General features: G+C 41.2%; 1 protein-coding gene across 6 annotated transcripts in view; it reads left to right on the forward strand.

Annotated features, from left to right (window-relative positions):
• The window catches only part of Vps13d (vacuolar protein sorting 13 homolog D), a 242,140-nt gene that overhangs the window by 37,957 nt on the left and 182,587 nt on the right, over positions 1–21,596 (forward strand). For all 6 annotated transcript variants that reach the window (XM_027947656.2, XM_027947657.2, XM_071617354.1 and 3 more), the window contains 8 exons: positions 295–425; positions 1,939–2,071; positions 3,898–6,111; positions 7,754–7,905; positions 9,406–10,437; positions 13,828–13,918; positions 15,989–16,115; positions 17,891–18,071. In XM_027947656.2, the coding sequence (XP_027803457.2) occupies positions 295–425; positions 1,939–2,071; positions 3,898–6,111; positions 7,754–7,905; positions 9,406–10,437; positions 13,828–13,918; positions 15,989–16,115; positions 17,891–18,071 (4,061 nt within the window). The remainder of the gene's footprint in view (positions 1–294; positions 426–1,938; positions 2,072–3,897; positions 6,112–7,753; positions 7,906–9,405; positions 10,438–13,827; positions 13,919–15,988; positions 16,116–17,890; positions 18,072–21,596) is intronic.

The following is a 21,596-nucleotide window of genomic DNA, read 5'->3' on the forward strand; positions in this document are numbered from 1 at the left end:
TCTACCTCATGCCTGTTATCCTGTGTCACACAGGTCATGGCAGAGCAGGGAGCTGTGGTTTTTTTTTTTACTTGCAGATGGACACAATACCTTTATTTATTTATTTTTATGTGGTGCTAAGGATCGAAGCCAGTGCCTCGCACGGGCGAGGCAAGTGCTCTGCCACTGAGCCATCACCCCAGCCCCAGGGAGCTGCTTTTGTTACTGATTGTATTTTAGCTCTGGTGGAAATTCTTGTCTATCCACCCAACCATTTGGAAATTCTGAGTGTGCTATGTGTTTCCAATCTTGTAGGTTTTGGTTATCAGTCTGAACTTGAGCTCAGAGTTGCTGAAGCTGCCCGCAGACAGTACAACAAGCTGAAGATGCAGACCAAGGCAGAGATCCGACAGACCCTCGACCGCTTGCTGGTGGGGGATTTCATTGTAAGTGGCCTCACATAACACTGGGGATGGGGGAAGGAACAAGTTTTTCTTTTTTATTTTTTTTCAGTGCTGGGACGGAACCCAGGGCCATGTGAGGCGAGTGTTCTCCCACTGAGCCTCCAGCCCTGGGCAAGTTTCTTTTGACAAGTTCATTATCTACTGTAATCAGTTGTACTGATTAAGTGAACTGAAAATATGAAGTCCTTGTCAGCTGGCATAAAATAGAAATCTCATGTCTTTGACAGTCAAAGTTTAATTAATTAAAAAAAAAAAACAACCACTGTAACTAGATAGAGTTTCTTCCGTATGGCTCTGGGAGCATTTTCAGGACTTGCCCTTGTCCTTGTCCTGTGATCTCTGAATACTTAAGCACTCTTTTTGTTTACCCCAGAAGTAAAAAGCTGGATTCTATCTCAGGCTATGATGATTACTTTGTCACCATCTGTGGTCACTGAGTGACCAGCTGATAAGAGGACACCATGGACAGGTGGAGCCAGGAAACAGCTCAACAGTCCAGGAAGGGTTTGTTTCTCACAGCGTGCTGTGGTGGTGCACCTCCAAGAGGCAGCAGTAGGTGGAGTAGTTGGAAAGGGAGTGGCTTCTCTTGTGTGGTGTACATGCTGCAGGTGGAAAGGGAGCCCCATGTTCCAAACAGATGTCCTGGTGTATTAGACAGAGAATTAGTCCTGTTTCTTGCATGTGTCTTGTGTGTTTCAACACAAATTATAACAATTAGTGTCCTCTTGTTATCTTAGACAAAAGATAGTTGTTTCTGGTAACATTTGTATCAGTTAGCTTCTACCATATGCATATAATTGAGGCTGCTTTTAGTTGCAAAGAAGAACAGTTTACAAATTCATGAATCAGTGTGTTATTTGTATTTTGAACATCAAAACTTACGTTTTTCCTCAAGTTATTTTGGCACGAAGTTCATGATTACCAATGTCTGTGAATAAATAGAACTTTTTGGTAAGCTGGGTGCGGTGGCACATGCCTGTAATCTTAGGCTGAGGCCGGAGGATCCTGTGTTCAAAGCCAGCCTCAGCAAAAGTAAGGTACTAAGCAACTCGGTGAGACCCTGTCTCTTAAAAAAATACAAAATAAGGCTGAGATGTGACTCAGTGGTTGAGCCCCTGAGCTCAGTCCCCAATAACCCCCTCCCCCAATTTTTTTTGTGGATTTCTACATTTATTTGAATTTCAAATTTCTGTAATAGTTTAAAGTGCTAAGCTCTGCAAATTAGAAACAAAATCTTTCTTAACCTGTGGATCATCAATGCAAGTACGGTTATCAATAATTTATAGGTTTTTTTTCTCTCCACCTCAGATATTGGCCATGGTGGTGTCTCCAGGCCTCAGGCTTTCATGGGCTTTATCATAGACTTTCTGCTAGAATCCCAGAGAGACCATGTCACTCAACCCTGGGCAGGGCTTCGGGAGTACCGACAGCACTGAGCAGCCCTCAGTTCACAGTCACAGCCACGACACAACAGAGGTTTGTTTCATTTTCACAGGAGGAAAGTAAACGGTGGACTGTGCGGCTAGACATTTCTGCCCCTCAGGTGATATTCCCTGATGACTTCAAGTTCAAGAATCCCGTGTTAGTTGTTGTGGATCTGGGAAGAATGCTGTTGACAAATTCCCAAGGTACATTGCCAGTGTGAAGTGGGGAGACAGGTCTTGGTGGGCTGCTCTGTCTGCTGAACAAAGCAAGCTTCACAGTAGTGCATGTAACATGTTTGCTTCACAGTAGTGCATGTAACGTGTTTGCTTCACAGTAGTGCATGTAACATGTTTGCTTCACAGTAGTGCATATAACATGTTTAAACATCCCAGTTCAACTGTGAATTTTAAAATAATAGCTGTACCTTGATGTAATTCACTTTAAAAAATCTATGGTTATTTTGGTCGTGTTGGTGAATTTGTGCAACTCTCACTACTGTTTAGTTCCAGATCATTTTCCTTTCCCCAGTGAAACTACAAACTCATTAGTGGTCATTGTCTCTTAAATTCTTCCTCCCCAGCTTCTGGCAGTCACTAGTTTTTTTTCTGTCTCTGTGGGTTCGTCTGTTCTAAACATTTCATGTGAGTGAAATACAATATGCAACCCTTTATATCTGGCTTTTAATTTAGCATAACATTTTCAAGGTCCATCCATGTTATAGTATATGTCCGTGCTTCATTTCTTTTTTGACTGAATAATAGTCCCTTGTATAGATATACTGCAGTTTATTTACCCTTCTTTGTTAGACTTTGGGATTGTCCACCTTTTGACTGTTATGAATAGCACTCAATGAATATTCACACGCAAATGTTCATATACAGATTTTTGTGTAGAAAACCATGTTTCCAGTTCTCCGGGCACATACCTGGGAGTGGAGTTGCTGGGTCCTGTGCAAGTCTCTTTAGTATTTTGAGGAGCTATGGACTTCTCAGCAGCAGCTGCAGCGTCACATTGCCACCAGCAGCTGAGCTTGCTGGTGTCTGCACTCTGTCATCACTGTGACTGTTGTTTTTGTAGTTGTGAAGTAGTGTCATATTGTGGTTTTTATTTGTGTTTCTATGTGACATTGTGTATTTTAATAAACATTGTCTCCCAGTGCTTACTTTCAGGAATAGGGTTTTAACCTATTTGTTAGTAGCATATAAAAAGAGACACCTGGAAGGTAATTTCATTAGATCTGAGTGTATTGAGGCGGGAGGAAAGAATGAGGGCTCACAGGGTAAAGCGGGTGGCACTGAGCAGATCAGCCCATTCCAACCTCAGTTTCACTGAGTAGACCTGAAGGAGAAGAGGGCAGGGGGCGTGAAGAGGAGGGGAAGTTGGGTGCAAAGGGGAATTTTAAAAGGGCATTAGGCCTGAATGGAAGGGTGGCTCAGCTGCATATAGCACCCACCTGAACTGAGGAAACGTAATGTGGAACAGGGCACGTGATTGAGCCCCGCGCTCCGTGGCTGTCTCAGTGCTACTTGGCTGTAGAGAGGATCCCGGGTGTGCCCGGGGAACGTCATACCCTCAGCAGTTTCTGCTCACCAGGCCTGGATCTGGGCTCTAGAGTTGTTGCTGAGCGTGATGCCCGACGCCTCCCTTCCCTCAGGGTATTCTAGTGGGGGAAACAAAATGAACAAGCCAAGACGGGAAAAGCCAGACAAGCACAGAGTGGCCGGGGTTGGTGATAGGACGGGCCATGCTGCCCGAGACTGGGAAGGTGCTGCACCCCACACACCGGGCCTCAGCTGCTCTCCAGCTGTCCTCATAGTCATGCGTTTTCTCTTGTGGAGTTCACACTTTCACATTAGTAGCCAAGTTCACATGGCTACTAATGACAATACAGAATGTTACGCTTGGAGTGTCCTCCATTGTTTAAATGTTGGGGTTGGCTGAATCTCTGCTCTTCATCATCATCATTATAGTAAAGGATGGAGGAAGAAAATAGCAGGTACTCTTTGAGTCTTCTCTCTTTTCTCTGCAGATGACTCCAAAAGGACAAGTGGGGACGGGTCAGCCTCTGAGGAGAATCAGTTCAGTGATGATGAGTACAAGACCCCTCTCGCCACACCTCCCAACACCCCACCTCCTGAGACAAGCAGCAGCAATGGAGAGAAAACACCTCCTTTTCCTGGAGTGGAAATCAGTGAGGAGCAGCTTCAGGCACATTTGATGAACACAAAGATGTACGAGAGGTACGCGCTGTCATTTATGGACCTCCAGATCATGGTTGGGCGAGTGAAGGACAACTGGAAGCATGTCCAGGATATCGATGTGGGACCGACCCACGTGGTGGAGAAGTTCAATGTTCATCTGCAGCTAGAACGGCGACTGATTTATACTTCAGATCCCAAGTACCCAGGGGCCGTGCTTTCAGGCAACTTACCAGACTTAAAAATCCACATCAATGAGGATAAGATATCTGCTCTAAAGAATTGCTTTGCTCTCCTTACCACCCCAGAAATGAAGACATGTGACACTCAGATTAAAGAGAAGATTTTCCCCCAAGAAGGACAGCGGGGAAGTTTGCAGGACTCGGTAATGAACCTGACCCAGAGCATTGTGATGCTGGAGCAGCATACCCGGGAGGTTCTGGTGGAATCGCAGCTGCTCCTGGCTGAGTTTAAGGTTAACTGCATGCAGCTTGGTGTTGAGAGCAACGGCAGGTACATTTCTGTGCTCAAGGTATTTGGTACCAATGCTCACTTTGTGAAGAGGCCTTATGATGCTGAAGTCTCACTCACTGTTCATGGTTTGCTCCTGGTGGACACCATGCAGACCTATGGTGCTGATTTTGACCTTTTGATGGCTTCACATAAGAACTTAAGTTTTGATATTCCAACAGGAAGCCTCCGGGATAGCAGGGCACAATCTCCTGTCTCTGGACCTAATGTGGCTTCCTTAACTGATGTAACCACCCTGAATGACCGATCTGCAACTAGTGTTTCACTTGACAAAGTTCTCACCAAAGAACAAGAGTCTCTCATTAAGTTGGAATATCAGTTTGTGAGTTCAGAGTGCCCCTCAATGAACTTAGACAGCACTCTTCAGGTGATTTCATTACAGGTGAATAATTTGGATATTATCCTAAATCCAGAGACAATTGTGGAGCTGATTGGTTTTCTTCAAAAATCCTTCCCCAAGGAGAAAGATGATTTGAGCCCTCAGCCTTTAATGACTGATTTTGAAAGAAGCTTTAGAGAACAAGGGACTTACCAATCTACATATGAACAAAATACCGAGGTTGCAGTGGAGATCCACAGACTTAACTTACTGCTCCTCCGGACAGTGGGGATGGCAAACGGAGAGAAGCATGGTAGGAAAATCGCGACTGCAAGTGTAGGTGGCACCAAAGTTAATGTCTCGATGGGGAGCACATTTGATGTGAACGGTTCTCTTGGCTGTTTGCAGCTTATGGATTTGACACAAGATAATGTTAAGAACCAGTATGTTGTCAGCATTGGGAATTCTGCAGGCTATGAAAATATTGTCAGTGACATTGGCTACTTTGAATCGGTGTTTGTCAGAATGGAAGATGCAGCCCTTACTGAAGCGTTGAGTTTCACGTTTGTTGAGAAATCTAAACAGGAGTGTTTCCTCAACCTGAAGATGGCTTCCCTACATTATAATCACTCTGCCAAATTCCTGAAGGAGCTGACATTATCCATGGATGAACTGGAAGAGAATTTTCGAAGTATGCTGAAAAGTGCAGCCACCAAAGTCACCACAGTGTTAGCTACCAAGACTGCTGAGTACAGTGAGATGGTGTCCCTCTTTGAGACTCCAAAGAAGTCCCGGGAACCCTTTATCTTAGAGGAAAATGAAATATATGGGTTTGGCCTCACTTCTTGTCATTCCGACACCGTAAAGCTAATCCTGAACATCTACATTGAATCTCCAGTTGTTTCTATCCCCCGGAAGCCAGGGAGTCCTGAGTTGTTGGTAGGACACCTGGGACAGATATTCATCCAGAATTTTGTGGCAGGAGATGACGAGTCCAGAAGTGACCGTCTGCAGGTGGAAATCAAAGACATTAAACTGTATTCTTTGAATTGCACCCAACTGGCGGGCAGAGAAGGTGCTGGGGCTGAAGTAAATCGGACGTTTTGTCCACCCTCTGGCTCGGCCAGTGCCAACAGTCAAGAGGAAGCGCATTTCACCCGACATGATTTCTTTGAATCTCTGCATAGAGGTCAAGGTAAGGGGCATAAGTTTCTGTTTAATTTTGTTTAAAGGTTCAAAACCCAGCTTGTGTAGTATTTCACTAAAAACAGCAACAAAAACATTTTGTTCTGGAATTGTCCCCAGTTAATATTTTAGAAATCATGATAAAATTTTGACAGAATGCTTCATAGTACGTTGGTATATTTTCATCTTTTTCCATTTAATACCATTTTTAGCAAAACAAGGATTTTTTTTAACTTTATTTTTAAAAATTTGTTTATTTTCATGTGGTACTGAGGATCAAACCCAGTGCCTCACACGTGCTAGATAAGCGCTCCACCACTGAGCCCCAGCCCCAGCCCAAAATAAGACTTACTAAATGTGTTCTCTTTTGGAAATTGCATGGTTGCTCAGTTGTAGAGAAGCTTCAGTGGATGGATTTGGTTAGTGTTGTTTAATTTGGTCAAATTTTCTAAACTGTTGCTTTTTCCTAGATACATGTTTTAGCTCATGATAGCTCAAGGGATTAGCATAAATAGAATGTGAAACATAGTTGGTGGATGTTATACAGAATATTCTAGTATTCTGCCATGCCCTATAATGGGTTGGATGGAAGAGGGTGTGAGGAATAGATTTTGAATTTGTGTTCTAACTCTAATCAGCTAGTGCCATCAGTTCAATCTTTTCAGTCTTTTAGTCTTTTTTTTTTTTTTTTTTTAAGGTACCAGGGATTGAACCCAGGGGATGCCCTACTGCAGAGTCAAACCCCCAATCTTTTTTTTTTTTAGGGTACTGGGGATTGAACTCAGGGACACTTGACCACTGAGCCACATCCCCAGCCCAATTTTGTATTTTTTAAAAAATCTTTTAGTTGTTGAACCAGTGCCTCATACATGCCAGGCAAGTGTGCTACCGCTGAGCCCCAGCTCCAGCCTCCTATTTCGTATTTTATTTAGAGACAGGGTCTCACTGAGTTGCTAATCACCTCCCCATTGCTGAGGCTGGCTTTTGGAGATCCTCCTGTTTCAGCCTCCCGAGTCGCTGGGATTATAGGCATGTGCCACCATGCCCTGCTCAATCTGTTAGTCTTTGCATCTAAAAAAATCATGTGGGCTCTAGAGCATGGTTTTGTTGGTGAAGAAATGAAGACTTTGAAAACTTATCCTTCTATGATTTTCAGATGTTAATTCACTGCTTCTGGTACATACATACTGAAAGATTTCTTTCTCTGTTTGGGATAAAAGTTGTTTACTTAGATCCTCTGTTGACCTTGATTCTGATTTAGGCCCAAGAAAAGGGATCCATCTATATCTGAATGCTAGGTAAGGATGAGCAATGTGGTTTGGAAAATCAGCTTGGAAGGCAAAGAGAAGCTTAATGTAGTCTCCTGGACTGGATGAGTATGTTTATCACGTCATATTTTAAAGCTGCCAAATAAAGCATGTCATGAATTTTTTCTTTTTTTTCCTGTAATCTTACCTTTTATCTCTTCTCCCAGTTTGGCCTTGGGATAGTCATCAAAGTTTGCTTTTGGTCATATACCCCTTGATGCTAGGCTGACCTGCCCTTCAAGTCTAAGAATAACTCATGGGCTGTATTTTATACACTCCACACTTAATCAGCAATAATAATGTAAGATTAGTGTTAATAGTCTGTCATTTCCTCTCTTCTGTCAGCTTTTCACATCCTGAACAACACCACCATTCAGTTTAAACTGGAAAAGATCCCTATTGAGAGAGAGTCTGAACTGACCTTCTCTCTTAGTCCAGATGACCTGGGGACCTCTAGCATCATGAAGATTGAAGGAAAGTTCGTCAATCCAGTTCAGGTAATTTGTTCGACTGATTTTCAGACTAGGGCAGCTAAAATGTCCCTTCCCTGAGATGCTTGGGACCGGAAGTGTTTCAGATTTCAGAGTTTTTTAGATTTTGGAATATTTATGTAGTCTTAAATTTTTTTTTTTTTTTTTTTTTTTTTTTTTTTTTTTTTTGTAGTTGTAGATGGATAACATCCCTTTATTTTATTGGATTATTTTTTGTATTTGGTGTTAAGGATTGAACCCAGTACCTCATATGTTCTAGGCAAGCGCTCGCATAACCCCGGCCCCTTTGTGAAGACTTTTATTGATTGAGCATCCCTATTCATAATCTCTGAAATCTGAAATGCTGTAAAGTCTGAAACATTTTGAGCATTTTATCGGCTTTTAGAAAGTTTCAGATTTCAGGGATATTTGGGATTTTAAATACTCAGCCTCTATTTATTTTATATTTATGCAGTATAAATCTATTATACTTGGATTATAATGCTATATATTTATGTTTATTAAATGTAGATGGAAAATATGATTTCAAGGAAATATCATTAATGCTATTGTTCCAATAAACATGGAATAATTTTATCATGTTTAATCACTGGACAGCATTCTTGTTAGCCTTCTTTGTGTGGCTCAGAGGGAGGTTGTGCAGAGGAAGAAGGCAGAATCTTCATTCATTGCCATTCGGGAGCAGGGAAATTTTTGCTTAAAAAAATCAGAGTCTCTTCCCAGGAAGATATAATTCTTGTCACACTTTTGACATACTTGGCCCAGCTTATAAAATGATGTGATTATCTGTGCCCGTTGACAGATCTTTCAAGGGAGAATTAGTCTTGCCCTGTCTGAAACTGCTGAGCTATATCACTAACTCTTCTTTTCCTTTTTCTTTTTTTTTCTGGTACTGGGGATAGAACCCAGTGGTGCTTTACCATTGAGCTATATCCACAGCCCTTTTTTGAGATAGAGTCTTCCTAAGTTTCTGAGACTGTCCTTGAACTTGTGATCCTTCCGCCTCAGCCTCCCAAGTTGCTGGGATTACAGGTGTGCACCACTGTGCCCATCTTGAGCAAGGATTTGAATACCAGCAACTTTGACGTGCTCAACATACATGTACATGAACAAAGACCTGATTTCATACCATTTTTATTCCTGTATTTTTGGAATGTGTCTACAAACTAGGTGTGCTTTATGTAACTGTAGTGGTATTATCATACCTTACAAAATTAATGAGAGTTCCTTGGTATCATCTAAATTTTAATCCGACTTTACTGATTTGGGCATGCAGTCAGCACTTATTGAATATGCAGATTTTTCTGTGTGATGCTGGAAAGGGCCTTGTGAACAAAAGTGGGGCAGAAAGAGTTAAGGATAGCAAAAAAAAAAAAAAAAATGATGGTGAGAGTCTTATCAACTAACCTAAAACCTCAAGGGAAGCCCCAAATTGTGGACATGGATAGGTAGCTGAGTGCAGTTAATAATAGTAGGGGAGTAACTGATTTTTCCCTTTGAATGCAGGTGGTGTTAGCCAAGCACGTATATGAGCAGGTTTTACAGACGCTGGACAACCTTGTGTACAGTGAAGATCTGAATAAGTTTCCAAACAGTGTTGCCTCCTCCTCTTGCCCCAACTCTCCTGTGCCTGCCCTCAGTACCTGCGGAGAGCCTTCCCTGGAGAGGAAGGAGAACGGGCTGTTCAGCCACTCCAGTCTTTCCAGCACCTCTCAGAAGTCCTTGTCTGTGAGAGAAGCCAAAGCTTTCACTCAGATTCAAGCCAACTTTTGTATATCAGAGCTTCAAGTTCAGCTAAGTGGAGATCTCACTTTGGGGGCCCAAGGTCTTGTGAGCTTAAGGTTTCAGGACTTTGAGGTGGAATTCAGTAAAGACCATCCTCAGACCTTGTCCATTCAGATTGCTCTGCGTTCCCTGCTAATGGAGGACTTACTGGAGAAAAATCCAGATTCCAAGTACAAGAACCTGATGGTGTCCCGAGGTGCTCCCAAGCCATCTAGCTTAGCACAGAAAGAGTACCTTTCCCAGTCTTGCCCTTCAGTATCCAATGTGGAGTACCCTGATATGCCACGCTCTCTCCCTTCCCACATGGAGGAAGCTCCTAACGTCTTTCAGTTGTATCAGAGACCCACCTCCGTCTCCAGGAAGAAACAAAAGGAAGTTCAAGACAAGGACTATCCCTTGACCCCACCTCCTTCTCCGACCATAGATGAGCCCAAGGTAGTTACAGGAAAGAGTAAATTTGATGATTCCTTGGTCCACATCAATATATTCTTGGTGGATAAGAAACATCCAGAATTTTCTTCCATTTACAATCGAGTTAACCGGAGCATTGACGTTGATTTTAATTGCTTGGATGTTCTGATCACATTGCAAACCTGGGTCGTGATCTTAGATTTTTTTGGAATTGGCTCCACTGCAGACAACCATGCAATGAAGTTGCCGCCTGAGGATGTTCTGCAGAACGTCAAGGTAGAGTCCAGTGCCTTCACAGCACCCGAGCTTCAGGATCCCGTGAACACCAAGCTGGATCTCAAGGTATCAGTTCCCTTCGATGCCTTGAAGTTCCAAAATGAATTTGGGTTTATTTAAATGTGAGCATTTGCCTTTATTCTGGAAGATAGCTCTTGTTGGCAGCAGAGCCATGTGGTCTTTTGGGTGTCTGGTACAAAAGGGTAGATGTTAGTGTTTCAGGAAAGGTTTTGGTGTAAGTCCCAGGTGGAGGCGGGGAGAACCTGCAGTTCAAACAGCTTGTCTTGCCTGTGGGCTTTCATTGAGGGAACCACTTTGCTCTGTGTCCTGGGTTTCCTCTTTTTCCGTCATCTGCGAGAGTGGAGTGACATGGTGTACGCAAGGGCCTTAGCACAGCGTCTAGTCCAGGCAGCAACTTTCCAGTGCAGCTTTTACCCTTACCTCCCGCCCCCTTCTCTCAGGATGGTGTTTGCTTCCATCGGGGGCCACAGTAGAGCCGCTATTCAGGAATGAGGTGAGGGAAGTCAACTGCTTGGCTTTAATCCTGGCACTTCACTGTGACCCCCCAGCTGTGTAGCTGTGGGCAAGTCACTTAGCCCCTTTTCTCTCTGTTTTTCTGTCAATAAATGGGGCTGTTGGGTGGTGCCTATGTCACAGGGTCTCTGAGCACTCAGTGAAAACACAGGTAAGGTCTTCGGTGGCACGTGGCATACAGCAGGCATTCAGTGAGTGGTTGCTGCTATGGTTGCTGCTAGTCTTTACTGTCATGGGAATTGTCATGCTTGTGACTTGTCCTTAGTACTCAGATTTTTTTTTTTTTTTGGTACCAGGGATTGACCCCGCAGGCACTTAACCACTGAGCCACATCCCTAGTCCTTTTTTCTGTTTTATTTAGAGACAGGGTCTCACTGAGTTGCTGAGGGACTTGCTGAAGCTAGCTTTGAACTTGAGATCCTCCTGCCTCAGCCTCCTGAGCCGCTGGGATTACAGGCTTGCGCCACTGCACCTGCTGGTACTCAGATATTTTTCTGAAACTTTAAAATAGACCACATTTGAATTTTAGCCTGTCTGCTGTGTGTGTGGAGCGCACAGGGATGGGAAGCTTTTGCCCGGCATGGTCAGTGCTGAGGTCCCGGGCCTTGGCTTATTTGTCAAGACGAATGGAAAGGGTGGAGCCTTTTCTTCTGTTGGAACTTCATGTTTGCCCTGTCCCTTCCTTCTTGTGGTGCCTGTGGTGTCAGTGGTGAATGGTGTGGGGCTGGGGCCGGGTGGGGGACTCCTCCCAGGAGGCTCTGCAGAGATTGATATGGCTGTTCCTGCAAGAAAACAGGACTAGATAAATGTCCCTTAACAGTGTACTTTTTGAAAATAAGAATTTTTGAAAACCATTTGTATTGTGAAAAATGGCAAGTATATCTCAGAGAAAATAGTATAATGAATCACCATATGCCCAGTACTTCAATGAATCACATTTACTTTGTTCTTTTTCTTCTTCTTCACTGAAGGATTTTAAAGCAAATTCCAAATAGTATGCCATTTGACCTCAACATACTTCAGTATTCATTGTCATATTGAACTAAATTACCAAAAATACCTTGTATTATGTAATTCCTCCCAGTCCATGCTCAGAGTTCCCTGATTGTTTCAAAAATGCCCTTGTGTTGGTGAACTGGAGAGGAGTGAATGGTTTAGGAAGTATCATGCTTTTCTTTTGGTCTGTAATTCCGTGGAAAGCTGTGCCTTTCTGAGCCAAAGTTTTCTCAGCTGCAAATGAGGATAGTTCAATAAAATGACATAGAAATTTTTTGAATCAGGATCCAAGAAGGTTCACATGTTACATTTTCTGTCATTGTTTCTTAAATTTTTTTTATGTAAGCCAAGTATGATGGAGTGAGCCGGTAGTCCCAGCTCAGGAAGCTGAGATGGGAGGAGGGTGTTTGAAGCCAACCTGGACAACTTAGCAAGACCTGTCTCAAAAATGAAAACAAAACCATAAAACAACAAACAAACAACCCCCCATTCCCGAACACAGATCTCTTTTACTTAAGGTAAACCAGCCCCCCACTGCCTTCTTATGCCCCTACCTTGACTTGCTAGAGAATCTGGGCTAGTGCCTCATGGCTGTCCAGCATCCTAGGTTTGTCTGTTTGCTGGTTTTGCTGGTTGACTTTGTTTATCCCCCATATTTAGAAATGAAAGTTAGTGCTGGAGAGTCAGTTTCGGCTCCCTGGGGAGAACCCCTTGAGGTAGTGCCTGGTGTCTGCTGTTATATCAGGCAGGAGGCCCACAGCCACAGGGAGTCTCTTTTAGACACAAAAGATTTATGCCATCAGTGGGTTCAGGTGGCGATGGCCAGGCTCCTCCATACAGAGCATTTTTAGAGCATTTATGTGTTCCTTTGATGATTAAATAATTAGGGATTTTCTTATTTTACCCCTCTATGATGGTCTCATCTCGATGCCTTGGGATCCTTCTGTAGTCTCTGTCAAAAATCATACTGTGCATAACTGGAGCATACCCACGGACAGGCATTGCCCAACTGTGATAATCTGCTCCATTTTTCTCTGCCTCCACCTGTAACTATTTTTCCTTCTTCCCCTACTCCTATTTTCCTTCTTTTCTTATCTTTTTTTTTCCTCCCACTCATTCTTTCACCAGATGTTCACTGAGCACCTACTTTGTGGTAGGTATTGCACTTACAGGGCTGACCAAGCATGGTCTCTGCCATCTGGAAGCTGAGTGGGAGGGAGTGATAGTTGAATGATGGGCTCTTTATCCTCCTCTCATTCCTTCTCTCCACTCAATGCCTCTGAGCACAGAGGTGGTTGAGAACCTGACTCAATAAATCCTAGCCACATAAGTCCTTTTAGTAGTTATAATTACAGTATTATATTACAGAACTTGTTACAAATAATGCTTTTCTAAAGACAGAGGATTTTGCGTTTCTTCAGTTTGTTGTTGTCCCTAGGAAAGCAGAGTCTTTGTGGTTCCTAGGTGAGTCCTGATTGGTCAGTCTTCCATAAAAATACATTCAAAGGCATTAGGCAGGATTCTAAATCATTTTCATTTTGCCCTGACAAATATCTTAGATGAGACCACTTCATGGATCTGTTTGAGTTATTATCGAATTGCATAATATTAATAATGAATATCAAAATGGGAAAAGTAGTTTTATAATGTGCAACATTTCACTAGCAGAATAGATGAGGCAAGCTCAGAAATGACACCAGAACCTGGAGTTCCGACCATTGGTTGAGTTCCTTTCTGGTTGGCTTTATCATCAGACCATCATGGGACGGGGTTAACAAAGCGGAAGGGAAATTGGCACCTTGAAAAGCTTTACCTTCATATTTCCCAAGCCTTTCTGAATCTTCCTTGATTCTATTCTGCCATTTCCCTGAAAGACCCCCTTTTCTGCCAGTAACATTTGCCTTGCTTTATCTTGTATGTTTCTAGGTTCATTCACTCTCTCTTGTGCTGAATAAAACCACCAGTGAGCTCGCTAAAGCCAATGTGTCCAAATTAGTAGCACATCTGGAAATGATTGGTAAGTGGGGAAAATCAAACTTGCAACGTCTGGTAAGTGTTTGAATATCCCAACACAAATCAGATTGTGTGCATATGCTAAGTGAGGTGTGGATCAGCAGTTTGATTGTGAGACTTAGTCTGGCCATACCTTTTGGTAGCTTTTGTATCAGAGTCATCTAGATAGCTTGTTAAAAATGCAGGTGTCTGCTGGGCATGGGGGCACACGCCTGTAATCCCAGTGGCTTTGGAGTCTAAGGCAGGAGGATTGCGAGTTTAGAGCCAGCCTCAGCAAAAACGAGGTGCTAAGCAACTCAGTGAGACCCTGTCTCTAAATAAAATACAAAATACGGCTGGAAATGTGGCTCAGTGTTTGAGTGCCCCTGAGTTCAATCCCCAGCACCCCCACAAAAAAACAAAAACAAAATGCAGGAGTTTGGCATAACCTCCTCTCTCTCCCTTTCCCAATATCTCCATCCCAAGAATCTGATTCTGTAGGTTGGGAATGGGCCTTGGCATCTACCTGTGTTTTTAATAATTTCTAGAGTGACTGGTGTAATTTTCTTGTTTAGGTTGGGAAATTTTTGAGGGTAAAATGGGGGTATTATTAATAATTGGACTTGGAAAACAAACATATAAAAGGGCTGTCTCTGGGAAACCAGGAGATATGTTCATTTGTTTATAGTCTTAAATAAGTAGAGCTACTGAGAGGGCCTCTTTTTTGTGCTTGTTTTTTTTTTTAAATTTTGTTGGTTTATTTTAAAATCACTTTACTTCTTAGAAAGTAAAGAGGAATAATAAGTCAATTATGAAAATGGCATACATACAATATTTTTGGACTCATGGCAACTTTATAACAGTTCATTGTGTGGTTTAATTGCAAACCTCTTCTTGTCCTGGCTTAGTGATTGACGTAATTGCCATTCTCCTCCTCACTTTTCTGAAAGTCCTACCCAGTCCTTCTTAGTGGCCTTCTCAAATCACAGTGTGCAGAGTTTGACTCGTTTACTTGTTAGCATTCAGGAACTTCTGTATGCAGGAGGATATTGTAGTAAAGCCAGCATTCTTTGTAATGGGATTTTTGTGGGGTGAGAGTCTTCCTTGAACACAAATGATGAACGATATCACGTTCTAAATGGTGAGGATTTATAAACTGTGAATTAAAATACTATTTCTTCTATAAAGAACATGTAATTCAGTACTGAAGACCACAAAGCTCAAGTGTTGACATTGCTAAAAGTAAGAATGTCATTTGGGGAAGGAAAGAACTGAAACTGAGGTTTCCAGCATGGTGTAGATTATTTTAGAAAACCTTCCTAGAAGAGTTCTGAATAAAAAAATACATAAAAATAAAATATATAAATGTATTTATAAAAATAAATATAATAAAAATATGTGCCTTTGGTTTCATCGGAAACTGACTGGCATGCTGGGTGTGTCCACCTTGTTTGCTGGAGTGGGTGGTAATGATATCGTGATTGTGATGGTGAGTTTTGTTTTATGGCAGCAACAGCTCAGAACATTCTTGCACAGTGTTAAGAAGGATCGTTTCAGGGTCACATTCCAGCCACTTGTGTGAATCCCACCCTCCAGGGGCTTTTTCACTCCTGTCACATCTGATTAGCTTCACATCTGGGTCACCAGTGTCTGTGACCTCATTAATTTTGTTCTTTTATTAAATCTCCCTAAAACCTGCTGAATGTTGCTTGAATAGCCAATACATATCTGACACTTCTTCCTTTTTTCTTTCATTCACAGTATGATTTATAGACCTTTTGATGTGTCAGTAATTTTAACAAGTGGTCTAATCTCAGAATGTGTTTCTGGTGGCATTTGTAAATGTTTTGTCTTTTGAATTGTATATGCATTTGCTTTCTTTCCCCACGTCGCTGTGTGGTGTTGCTGTATCCTTTCAGTTCCCTTTGGCCTTTGGCATGGTGACTCTGAAAGATTGGAGGGTGTTTTGGGATATTGAAAATTGGCTTCTGTGCTTAGTTTGATTAAAATGTGTCCATTAGTTTTTGTCCCAAACATATTGGAGATGTGCAGCAAGATGGCATGTGACAACATTTTCTCATTTTAACATCCCTAGAGGGAGACCTGGCCTTACAGGGAAGCATCGGGAGTCTGTCTCTGAGCGACCTCACCTCCCACGGCGAGCTCTACAGGGAGCGGTTCACCACGAGTGGGGAGGAAGCCCTCATCTTCCAGGCTTTCAAGTAAACACCCCGTCCTTTCTCTCTCCAGGGTTTGTTGTGATCACTTGCTGTTTAAAATTCTTGTTGGCTAAACAATGAAGAAAAGATTAAGAAAATTTTACCTTCTTTGGTAAAACTGGGCAGATCGGGCTATGAGGAGTCCTGATTTATATCCATTTTCGTTGAAGCCAGTGTTGTAGTGGCTCCTCATGAGCTCAGTGGTGTGGTTGGGATGATTCTGGTGCTGGGTTGCTGCCACTTGTGTGCCCGCAGCTGGTCACTTTGTCTCATGCGTCAGTTTTTCTATATAAATAACCAGGGCACTGAGTTAGCTCATCTGTAAGCTTCCATGTAGCTCTAAGAGTTCTGGAATGACTTCAGTCTGAGAGTGTTGTTGATGATGAATACTGACACATAGCGTGTATTTTTTGTTTATAGACATAGTTTATATTTAATTCTATTTTAGACTTTAGAGGTCATCTTTAGAAGTCAACTATGTCTATAAAGGATGGGTTTCTCAGAAGACAGATTTTCAAATGGCAATTTTCAGCCTTTTAAAGAGTTGTTAGAAAATTAATGTTCAATTATTCCCCTAAATATTCTAATTTTATTGGTGTAGAGTGATGATCAGTCTTTTGTTTTTCCTTTTTAACATGGTTGTGTTCAACCAGTTTGAGAGTTACAATTCTAAAAGATGTCTGTGATACTCTCCAGGCCCTGGGTTTGATGACCAGAACTGGGGAAAAAATAAAAAAGTCTGAGGAGCTCTTCTTTCATTCTCAGGGTTATTATTCATTCAGTAAAGCATTGTAACACTGTACTGAGAATTTATATTTTTTAGAATTTAGGTTTTGCCAGTTAGGTGTGGTGGTGCTTGCTTGTAATCTTGGAGACAGGAGAGACTGAGGCAGGATGATCACAAGTTCAAGACCAGCCTCAACTACTTAGCGAGGCCCTAAGTAACTTAGCAAGACCCTGTCTCAAAATTATAAATAGAAAGGGCTGGGATGTGGCTCAGTATTAAAGCTCTTCTAGGTTCAATCTGCAGAACCACATACAACCCCCCACTCCAGTTTAGCTTTTAGAATTTTAGATTTTAGAATAAATTATTTATATTATATACCACACTGACATAATTCTTTAATAAACGAGATAGCCCAATGTACAATTCTTAATTCTCTGTTTGGCACAAAATAGGTCCTTAGCAAATGTGAATTCCTTACCCCATTGACTGTGTTCTGAATGATAATTTCTTTTTAGGCTTCATGCTCCACTAAATGCAAAACAGTTGTAAATTTTTTTTGGTGTGACTTTGAGTTGGGATATCCCCACCCACAGTGTGGCTGCATTTCACTCACGTAAAAGAAGACTTCTTTCTGCTTCCAGGGGGTGTTTTTCCCAGAAACACTGGCTCCAGTGCCTGCCTTTTTTACCTGTTATTTCCTGGCCTTTTTCTTATCTTTGGGGTCTGCATTGTCGCAGTCTTTGCAAGCAGTGGTGACAGCTGGAATGCTCCTATTTCTTTGGAGGCATGGGTGAAAGGTCAGGGCTGTGGCGTTGGGTTGAGTTCTAGAGTCAAGACTGAGTTCAGCACCTGCAGCTGCCCACTACTTATAGCCCCAGGTGTCACCCCAGACTTTAATTTAAATGTCCTCCGCATATTGCAGAAGCTTAGAAAGGGACTCATTTTTGCAATTTTCCATTTTAATAATTAAAGCTGTTTTCTAGGAAAGCCCTTAGGTCAGCCCAGTTTTACAGAGATGCTAGCTGAGTCACTGTTTGGTCCTTGTTCCTAGATACGGGCAGCCTGACCCTCTGCTGCGGAGAGAGCATGATGTTCGTGTGAGCCTGCAGATGGCCTCTGTGCAGTATGTGCACACACAGCGCTTCCAGGCCGAGGTGCTGGCCTTCATTCAGCACTTCACGCAGCTGCAGGATGTCTTAGGGCGCCAGCGCGCTGCGGTGGAGGGCCAGACGGTAGGTGGCTGCATTTCAGTTTGACTCATCAATAGAACTTTTAAGCCATAGATAAATCTGGAAAATTTCGCAAAAAAAAAAAAAAGAAAGTGTAATGTATATGTATACATACTATGTAGCATGTTACCTGCAGAAATCTTGCTGTAACCTGAGAGACTTAGTCCTTCTTCATTATATCATACTTTAATTGCTTTTAAAGTTTAGCTTCACTTTGCTGTAAAAACAATAAAGGAAATTTATAAATAATACTTAAGACTTCTGGACTTTTAGGACTTTAGTGGGGATACTTCTCTTGGAAAGTGGTAGGTTTTTCTTTTTTTCAGTTTGGTACCTTTAATGACTTGGTCATTTTTTTCTTTTTTTTTAGTATCAGGCATTGAACTCAGGGGCACTCAACTACTGAGCCACATCCTCAGCCCTATTTTGTATGTTTATTTAGAGACAGGGTCTCACTGAATTGCTAGGACCTCACTATTGCTGAGGCTGGCTTTGAACCTGGATCCTCCTGCCTCAGCCTCCCAAGCCACTGGGATTATAGGCGTGAGCCACTATGCCTGGAGACTTGGTTGTTTTTCATGGTTTATCCTAGGCCAAAACAAATATCTAATAGTATTTCCATTTACAAAGTCATTAAGTCTAAGCAACTTAAATACATATGTCCTAACTTAGTTGCTATTTGAGAAAATAATCATATATAAATTGAAATAATTAAATATATACACACGTGTGTGTGTATATATATATTTGTGTGTGTGTGTGTGCACACACACACATATACATAAATATTTATTTATTTATTTTTTGGTACTGGGGGTTGATAACATAGGATCTTGCACATCGTAGCTGCAACCCAGACTGAAAGAATAGTATTTTTATCTCATTCTCGAACAACCACAGTTACACACTGGTAGAATGTGTTTGCCTCTTAGGTGTTTATTACACAGCTTCTCAAGCTGAATGCCACAACCCTTATTTCTTGTTCTGCATTTATTTTCTCAGGGTACTTTTTTTTTTTTTTGTCAGAGCAGCTGCTAAAGACCCAGTTTTGTAAAGATGAGAACTCTTTGAAAGGAATGTAGAATGACCTAATATTGAATGTGATTTACCTCAACCTAGTGGTTTCTGTAGCATCTGATCAAATTTTCCCTCAAAACATAAAATGCACTGCCCCATGAGTGTACTTCAGCCTCCTGTGGTGTCCTGTATAGTTTGGGAGCCACAAAAAAACAGTAATGTTTAATTTTTGCAATGTTGGGGAATAAATCCAGGGATATTCTCCCACTGAGCTACATCTCCAGCCCTTTTTATTTTTTGAGACAGTCTTGCCAAGATGACCAGGCTGGTCTTGAACTTGAGATCCCTGTGCCTCATCCTCCCTAGTCACTGGATTACCGGTGTGTGCCACCTCACCAGGTGCCATGGCTATATTTTAATCAATTTTTCTTTTCTTCCTATGGTTAAAAATTGTGAAACATGGGGCTGGGGTTGTGGCTCAGCAGTAGAGTCCTCACCTAGCACGGGTGAGACTCTGGGTTTGATCTTCAGCACCACATAAAAATAAATAAATAAAATTAAGGTATTGTGTCCAAATCCAAGTAAAAATTAAATATTTTTAAAAATCATGAAATATATAATCTTTTTCTCCCTTTCAAAACTTTCAAAAAATTTAGTTATTTGAAACATATAACAGCGTGGATATGAGTTACAGAGTATGATGATAAAATAAATTTCTATGAACCGACAAACTACAAATTCAAACTCTGGTAAGACTGCTACACATGTCGGTTCCTTCTCCATCTCAACTCCCGTAATCACTCTGAGTCTATTGAAAAAGCTCCTAAACAATATCTTTTGTTTTGCGTGCTATAAAAATGGTATTAAACATTACTTTAAGTTCCGTGACTCTATTTTTTTTTTTCATTTGGTATATGAATGAGATTCGTACATGACAGATGATTGCATTTCATTCTCCTGCCTTTCACAGTGTGTAAAACAAAGGAACCATTGGTTTTCCTTTTGAACATTTGGGTTGTACATGGTGTGTGCTGCTGTGAGCTGGCAACAGGGGTGGTATGTGTTTTTTTTTTTTTTTTAAACAAGATAATGCCAGATTCTTTTCTTTTTTCTTTTTAATATATTTTTTTTAGTTGTTAATAGACCTTTATTTTATTCATTTATTTATATGAGATGCTGAGAATCGAACCCAGTGACTCACACATGTGAGGCAATAAGCGCTCCACCACTGAGCCACAACCCCAGCCCCAGATTGTTTTCTTAATTGGCTGTTTCAGTTATTTTCTTTTCCATCAGCAATGTATGAGAATTCTTTTTAATTTATATTCTGACTGATATTGTATCATCAGACTTTTTATTTTGACCCTTACGATAGCATACAGCAAAGTGCATAAAGTGTGCTGATTTTGTGCATACACTTTTGGAGTCCAGTTAGCCTTTTTTAATAATCTTTTTTGTCTTGTCTTCATGTTATTTGTCATCTGTGTAATAAGTGTGTAATACATCAAGGGAGTTCATTTAACCATTTCCCTAATTTTAATACTTAAATTGCTTCCACTTTCTCATTCTTATGAATAATGATTCATGATTATCTTTGCAAAATTTTTTTTTTCTTTTGGATTACTTTCATAGGATTAATTCGTACAAATGGTATTATTTGATCAAAGCAATGGATATTTTTGCAACTTTCAGTACAGGTCTGTTAGATTTTATGGTAGAATTATGTACATTTAAAACAATTATTTTTGTATGTGTGGTTTAAACAGTAGTAAATCTTATTGTGATAAATCCTTTGGGTGAGGAAGTGAGTCACTTGTGCGTCACTGAGTAATTGGGCTTAACTTCCTGAGGTAGGCAGAATTTGAAGATAAGTCTTTTACATTTATCTTTCAAATTATGTAAGACAAGTAGAAGGCCAAGAAATGTCTTCTATTTAGAACATTGTTAAGTATGTGGGCTTTCAGGAAAAGCTGATCTTCTCAAGAATCTTTAATCCTAGCTATTTGAATTACTGAGTTTCACAGAAAGAGCTAAAGACCTACTTTCATTTGCTGATAAGATTAAGAGGCTATTTTGTTTGAACTTTAAATTCCTTTCTCCTAATATTGAATTGGTGGCAGGTGTATTTGATTTATAGCAACTTCTTTTCTTTTTGGTGCTGGGATTGAACTCAGGCCTTGGGCTTGCTCTTCACTGAGCTACACCCTGCCCCTAATAGTTGGATTTTTATTCCTGCATTTTCTAATGTTTATAAATAATGGCTCAATGGGGCTTTATATTTCTTTTTAATTTTGATATTTGAAATGATAAGAATATCTATTGTACTTGATTTGACCAAATAGAAGCTATTTCCTTTATAGTTCATCCCAGAAGTATGATACAGATTTCTTTTGTCTTCTATTTTCTCTCTCTTGTATTTATTAAACTTCTTTATTCACTGAGCAACAAGGAGTACAGATTTTTGATGGAGCTAAGAAGTGATGTTGCAGTTTAGAGAACTTGGGACAAAAA

Source organism: Marmota flaviventris, chromosome 10, assembly GCF_047511675.1.
Source record: "Marmota flaviventris isolate mMarFla1 chromosome 10, mMarFla1.hap1, whole genome shotgun sequence".
Classification (NCBI taxonomy): Eukaryota; Metazoa; Chordata; class Mammalia; order Rodentia; family Sciuridae; genus Marmota; species Marmota flaviventris.